Source organism: Aplidium turbinatum, chromosome 2, assembly GCF_918807975.1.
Source record: "Aplidium turbinatum chromosome 2, kaAplTurb1.1, whole genome shotgun sequence".
Lineage (NCBI taxonomy): Eukaryota > Metazoa > Chordata > Ascidiacea > Aplousobranchia > Polyclinidae > Aplidium > Aplidium turbinatum.
In genome coordinates this window covers 35,934,850-35,942,458 of record NC_137473.1, presented here as the reverse complement: position 1 = coordinate 35,942,458, position 7,609 = coordinate 35,934,850, and the positions used below count along the sequence as shown (strand labels likewise).

General features: G+C 38.8%; 1 protein-coding gene across 3 annotated transcripts; it reads right to left on the bottom strand.

The window, feature by feature from the left end:
* Positions 1-2,718: 2,718 nt before the first annotated feature.
* LOC145764735 (zinc finger SWIM domain-containing protein 3-like) lies at positions 2,719-7,386 on the bottom strand. Of its 3 annotated transcripts, none has more exons than XR_014288516.1 (5): positions 6,023-7,386; positions 5,586-5,756; positions 5,279-5,431; positions 3,067-5,120; positions 2,719-2,941 (listed from the first exon to the last, which is right to left on the bottom strand). XR_014288516.1 is itself a non-coding variant. In XM_082576392.1 (4 exons), exons 1-4 carry the CDS (start codon positions 7,320-7,322, stop codon positions 4,744-4,746), a joined length of 2,001 nt encoding a protein of 666 aa, XP_082432518.1. In that variant the 5' UTR covers positions 7,323-7,386; the 3' UTR covers positions 2,719-4,743. The 3 variants fall into 3 exon arrangements, 1 of the variants encoding a protein (XP_082432518.1); XR_014288517.1 differs by having other exon boundaries at positions 2,719-4,009; positions 4,470-5,120; XM_082576392.1 differs by having other exon boundaries at positions 2,719-5,120.
* Between the last annotated feature and the right edge of the window lie 223 nt (positions 7,387-7,609).

Sequence of the window (7,609 nt, the reverse complement as noted above, 5' to 3'; positions counted from 1 at the left end):
AAACTTAGCTGAACATTTCTAAAGTCATCAATAAGGGCTGTGAGGAGTGGAGAATCGAAATCAAACGAACCAGATTACTAAAGTAGAGCTGTGGTGTCCGAAACTGAGTGACTAACAATTGATGAATGACATGAGTGAAGTTGTGACTTTTGAGAATCAGATAACAAGTAAACAATTCAAAATGGATCTGAAAATAAATCCTATTGGTGGAACCATGGCTGTGTTGACCGCTCCCATACGTTCCAGCTGGGGAGGGGCCCATGGATGATTAGGGCCCACTCATTTTAGTCTATCTAATGTTTTTTGACTGTTTAAAAAATAAAAAAAAATACAACAGAAGCTCAATAATCAATAGCTAATTCAGGGTTGATCTCTAAGTGGTCAAAACTGGTTTTGACCACTAAGCGGCTTAAACCTGGTTTTAACCGGTGAAAACTAGGTTTAAACCGGTCAGAACCCAGAAAAATATTTTTATGTAGTGAATGGTCAGCTACCTGGGCTATGGGCTATTTAGGAAATATAAAAGCAGTTGTGAGTTGTTGTTACCACATTTTTATAAGTTAGCCTACGTAAAATAAATGTAACCACATGACCATTTTGATATGCAGGACTTGAAATAGCTGGCGGCTATGGCCGCCTGAATTTTCATTAATGACCGCCAATACCGACCTGTCAGGCAGCCACAGATGGCTGCCTGTAAAATTCGTACGAAAGATTATATTTATCTTAGATTTTTCTCTTGTTTCAGCGACGCCAAAAACAAGACATCAAACAGCGTTAAGACTACTACTTTAATTACATGTCGTGCAACGTCATATGTGCTACGCAACAGGAGGGCAAATGTTGCGCAAATTTTATGGCAAATGTTTTTCATAAAAAAAAAATTTGTTGGAATAAATTCTTGTACTTCAGTTGGCTGTGCAAATGGTTAATCGTTCTACCAAGCATTTTTTGGTTTATATCAGAAACTTATTTTTTAGAATTTGAATTTTCTCAATAATTAAAATAGGCTGTGGCTATTCTTACAACATATTGTAAAAATAGCCTCAGAGGCTATTCTTACAAGCACCACTCAAGCATTACGTTTGACATCAATATGCGCTCATGCGTGATCTGGAACTGGTATACAAGTCGCCACCCTGGTTAAAAAGGCGATGACGTCACACAGGAGGAATCCACCATAAAATGGTGGAAAAGTGGGGTGAAAATAGTCAACCATGACAAAAAAAAGCATGCAAGTGTCCGCTTTTACCTAATAGCTATGTAACACAGGCCCGAAAAACACCACATATCTCCTTAGAAAAGAGTTAAACTTGACCAAGTTTAACTATTTATCCGAAGAATACTTCTAAAGATACCAGCATTTAATCAATAATATATCTTTGTCGTTTCTGCTTCGATTTTTACAATTAAACCATTGCTGGAAAGCGCAAGCTATCGTTTATCCAAATGAAGGTCAGCCAGACTCTAAAAGTTAAAAATATTTCTTAGGTAAAGAGTTGAACTTGACCGACTTTAACCATTTATCCCAAAAATACTTGTAAAGATACCAGCATTTAATAAACGCTAATCTAAAGAACATATCTCTGTCTATTGACAAGCAAAAGTTGAGGTTGATAGCTTTTTCACAAAGCGAGCAACCGGGCTTCAAACACAAGCAAATAGCGCCCGATGACTCGTTGCATTTCCGAATCGAAGCAAGTATACAAGTCTCCCCGGTCTGCGATCATTATATGTCTTTATTAAATTAGTTGTAAGTTGCTTGTTTCTGCTTCGAATTTAACAATTGAACCATTGCTGGAAAGCACAAGCTATCATCTATCCAAATTAAGGTCAGCCAGACTCTAAAAGTTAAAAATATTTCTTAGGTAAAGAGTTGAACTTGACCGACTTTAACCATTTATCCCACAAATATTTTTAAAGATAACAGCATTTAATAAACGCTAATCTAAACAACATATCTCTGTCTATTGACAAGCAAAAGTTGAGGTTGATAGCTTTTTCACAAAGCGAGCAACCGGGCTTCAAACACAAGCAAATAGCGCCAGATGACTCGTTGCATTTCCGAAAAGCTAGGCTATTTACAAAAAGTGAATACCGCACATGTTAAACAAAAACTGTACATATTTTGAGCACAGCACAGTAACTGTTAGGCCAGATCATCACCCATGTGTCCCTCCTCTCCTTGCCTAGATGAGACCTGCCATTTGTCCTCGCAACCCTTTTTGTTTCCCGACCAAACTGAGAAGTTTAGAGTTTCGTTATTTGTTGGATGCAAATAGACGCATGCTTACATTTTTGACCACCTTAAAACACTAAACCAGTTTCTGCTCGACATAGCCTACAGTGTTCAATTTTTGTCCCAGGAATCAACTCTTCAAGCAATACTTTCCCTACTTTGTGTGCACTAACATCCTAATTTATATGCCATTGTTAACAATTGCGATATTCGTGAATTCATTTGAGGCTTTGGGTACCGGAATTAATATACTTATTTGAACTAGCAAATTCAATCCACAACACTTTCCACTAGGCTGTTACTTAACACTAAGCACGCATATGCGCTGCGATTTGTGGCCGTGTTAGCAACTGAAAAAAAGCCTTGGTGTGAAGATCACAGAATTGTTCAAAATGTGAGCTCAGTAGCCTATTACTGTGCTTGCAACTGCATGGTGCTATCAACGTGCAAAACAACTCGGCTCCAGGTCCCCTGCGGTCACAGACACGCATATTATCCCTGAATAGGGGGGTATCGCGTTTGCCATTCGCTCATTGTCGCCTGGTTTGATTGCAAACAAGTCTGTTCTATGTAGTTGCTTTCCTCATTGCGTCCAGTATGTCAGCACAATTGCTTTATCATCGCGAACGCCATTGTCACTTTTCCTCATCCACCTTTCCCAGGCTTGTTCGCGATGAAAGGCACAGAGTAACACGTAGCAATCTGCGGAACAAGAAGTCGTGGGCACTGAGTGGTAAAGTACAGTAGCAACTTAACAGTGACGACACAAATGCATGAGCAATGGAGACAGCACACAAGCAACGAAAATGTTAATGCAATTCACTAACTTGAAAAAACGCTTTCGATGGCCTTGATTTCCGCCTCACATTTATCGGTCATGAAAAACGAAGGGTTCCAGTTTTCTGACCACCCTTTTACAACAGAAAGTGCTTCTGCTATGTCCGAAGCTTGTTCATTTTGGATAATAAACGTAGCAACAACCTGGTAACCAACATTCGTTCTGACGCAAAGAAAAAATAGAGGAAGGGAATACTTGGACGTCTTGTAAGTTGCATCCAAGAGGCAAATGCCTTGGCCGCAACGATGCAACAATCGTATTATCTTCATCTAAGATGAGTTACAATCAACTAAATTTTCATCTTATGATAGTAGCCTACAGAAATAATATACGGTACTGTACGTAACATTGAAAACCACCAAGCCTACTACGTGAATATGGTAAAAAATAAATTGTCTCAAAAAGATTGGTTGTGACCCAAACCCTGCCTTTGGTTACCGCTGGACATGTCACTTGGTCCAATCAATAACACCACATAGGCGTATGGATTTGGCACACTAGATGGAAAAAATACAAAAGAGGTCAGTGAAGTAGGCTAGGCTACTCTGAATCAACAAAGCTTTTACACCTGAAAACTGAGTGTCTTTAAGAAACGAGATGCAAAGTTGATGAAACAGAACACATTTACATATGTTTATAGCATTTTTTGCAGTTAGTAAACCGTTTCCTCTTTTATGATGCCTAACCTCCACTTTGGTGAAAACACTGTGCTTTGCAGAAACCTTTTCAGAATCTTTGTCAACAAAGAAAAGGCTTATTATTGTAGTATGAATATCAACACTTAGTACACTAGTGAATTACAATGACAGGATGTTAAAAATCAACATTAACATGGCACCGTATGCTCGTTTCTGAACAACAACAAGCTTCGTTCCTGCTTTTGCTTCGTACTCTTCAATGGATCTCATGGCATCTTCAACTGAAGCCAACCACTTTCAACAATAAACAATTGATTTTTTACTGTTATAAACTTATGGATCTTCATCACCCATTTTTTGCCATAAGAAATCAAAGCATTTATGCCATAGCCTAAGATTACAGTGAAGAAATGTAAATACTACACACATGCAACAAATCTGGATTTAGCGAGTATAAGGTAGCTGATAGTTTGAAGCTCCAGTTTTTCTTCTTTCCTTCTACTATAAGTACTTCACCACATTTAGGTTTGTTTTATTCTGATGACAGCTCCTGATGAGTCAGTCAAAAAAAAAACTGCAGCTTCGAGCTACCTTTTACTTGCTATTTTCAAGTTCTGTACCACCATTTGCTATGAAAGAGTTCAACATACGTATACTAATTGTGTTAAGTTGGAAACAGTAAAATAGTTGAATATTGATGAACTGTTGAAGGTCTTGTTGGACCGTAGTATATTGCAGCAACTACATTACAAACCTGTACTAGTCCATGACTTTCAGCCAACTCTCCCAAAGAATGTTAAATGTCCTAAATGCATCAGAACTTTTAATGCCAGGATTGGACTCATTAGTCATTCAAGAACACATCGTTAGCGTTTTATGTGAGGACCATTGAAGAAACGATTTTTATCAAATGTTACAAGTTTCAAGCATAACGCGTCAAGGCCAATAAGTCTTTTCGTAGTTCACGGTTTACATAACCTTGGTTTAATTGACAAAGCGAGATTGCAGTATCACCTGAACATTCAATGTCACTTCTCCATAAGGTTGCATTTCCTGCAGAACCAAGACTTCGTTTTTGGCGGCATTGTTCTACCAAGACATCTCAGATGGTGCCAATCCAGACACGAGTCGCACATGATGCTGTCGCCTGCATCAAGATCTAAATAACAGGAGATGCACAACCAGCGGCCTTTATTTCGCAAAGTGGTCAGTAGGTTCTCCATCAACGTCCAACCGTCAAAAGAAAAATGTCTTCGCACAGAAGCAATGGCAATGTTTTCATCTAAACACTTCATTGGAATTCTTTCGGGCAACGTTTCAATTTCATTTTCTTCGATCAGTCGATCGCTGAATGGACGCAAGACCTCTTCTACTACCTCAGAATCGACAAACCAACTGAGTATTGCTGAAAAATATGACCATGGGTGACTTTGTTTGATGTAGCCTACGTACGCTTTGACGTAGCCTATCGGCTAGGCAGACCCACAGAAGTCAAAGTGTAGTTTTTTAAACTAACGTAGGCTATAACAAAAATGAAGTCACACAAACATAAATGCAACAAACCTGCTTCTTTCTGAAAAGACGACTTCAGTCTGAATGAAATTGGTCCGCTCTTTTTTTGTCTCTTGCGTGGTAACCCAATGACTGTCAATCCAGCTCCTTTTGGCCTGCCACGTTTCATCATCTTCGGTGGAAATTTAATTGATCCTGCATCATCTGTTAATAAACACAACGAGAATCGAATATAGGCTACAACGTAGAAAACATCACTATTTCAACGTTTTTATTAAAAAATTAATAAACATAATGCATTATGCAATGCAAGAAAAAACAACTAATCAGAAATGAATGTTTCAGAAACAGCACATACTTGTAAAAGACTGAATAGAACTGGACGGTGTCTGCATCATAATCGCACTGGTATCAACGGTCGACAAGACGTCACCGGGTGTGTGCTGTAAAGTACTGTTTGAGACCGTAGGAAATACAATTCCAGGATCATTGCTGGAAGATGTTGCAGCAGCACTTCCAGTATCAGTGCCTGAAAAGGATCATGCAGTTGTTCACAAAAGCAGAATTACTGAGCATCTGCAACCTTGTATAATCGTAAATTAGTGCGCAACTGCGCATGCAGTACATATTAGCCCACATATTGGATAGCTCAACGCCATAAAAATCATTGCTCAAAAAAAAATTGACTGCAAAATCACGACGCAAGTTGCAGTAACTAACCCATATCTCTTCAGATATTTGAAAAAGTAGGCTAGTTTTTCTGATTTAGTAAATAGTGCTAGCATATAGGCCTACCTTTCTGAGTTTGACCCAAAAAGTTCACAACTTGGAATTTCTTTCCTTCCTGCAAGAACTCTGCAATTTGTCGTAAATTATCCAGGTTGTATTGGAATTCATCCATTCCTTGTTCAGATATCATTAACGCAATCTTCTGGGAAATATCTTGAACACGGCGATACTTTTGCTGTTCTGATAAAACACATCTTCTTTGAGGCTTGTTAAGAATCTCAACAGCTGGTAATGTGGATGCAGGACCGTTGTCCAGTGAGTTTCTTGTCAGGCGATGGGATTTAAGAAAATATTGCATTGTCCACCGTTCTGAACAAAGATTGGGATTGTACTCTGACATATGGAGCTGCCTTCTAACTGCCAAGACATGCCTACAAGGTAGCAGCATTGATGATGTGAATCCACAAGGACATGCTGTTGTTGTGACTGCCAATTCCCCATGGACACGAGATTTTACTATGGCAGAATCATTCAAAATCTCTGACATGACAACCTTTTCCGCTAACTTGAATTGTTGTTGCACATGAATATATGCAAATGGTGTCAGTAGCTGTTGGTATTGTCTCTCCGCCACACTTGAAATCGCATCAATTGGAACCTTAAGGAAAGCATTTGACGCTTTGTGGTCACGTTCGGTGGAAAGAGATTGGATACATGCCATCAGATCTTTAAAAAACATGGTCATTCCTGAGTATCTTGTTATGACACTTTTCAACTTTCCATTGATGGATTCCAGTCGATTATTAGTTCTGTTCAAAAAATTAGCTTTCAAGTTGCTCAGTCCATCCACCCATTGATGTCGAATAGCATGCCAGTTATCGTTATAATATGTTGTGACAGCAATTGGGACTGTGTCAACGAATTGGTTATACAGTAAATTATAAGCTGACTCATTTTTGGCATTTGCCAGTTTTCCTAAAATTTCCAGTGATACCTGCCTTTGGGCTGAAGAAATGCCTAATTTTTCCATGGAAACTTCTCTACGAAAAGTGCGAAGGGTATGAAAATAGCAAATTAAAATTTCTGCAGTAGGCAGCATTTTCATCATGGCATCCCGCTCTGCCATGTCTTTGTCAGCCATTACAACCTCCACTTTATCCCAAGCTGGATTGTGGAGTTTAAACTGAGTTAACAGCTTGCTGATGGTCAGTTTGTCTTCAGTGGCTACAAGCCACAGACACACAATTTCACTCTGACCTAAGCCATCAACATTCAGCATCACATATAATGGCATTCTCAAGTCATTAAGTTTGTAGGTTGCATCAATCAGCAGCATTTCGGGATATGCCGCAAAGGTTTCCCGCATGTCTTTCGTTTGAAAGTATATCGCCTGCAATTGTTTGTCATCATCTGCAAACACATCTACTGCAGCACCTAAAATGAAAATAAACTGAGGATTAGTATACCCTACAAAGCAAGAATCTTGACAATCCTGGGCCAGACTAAAATAGCGCAAAACAATTAGGCCTATTAGGCACTCCATCAGATTTAAAAGCAAAAACATCAACTTTTAGTGAAATTTGTTTTCTATTCTATGTTATTTTAATTATTGGCCAGAGGAAGGATGTTTAGGCCTTTGGTAATATTTACATC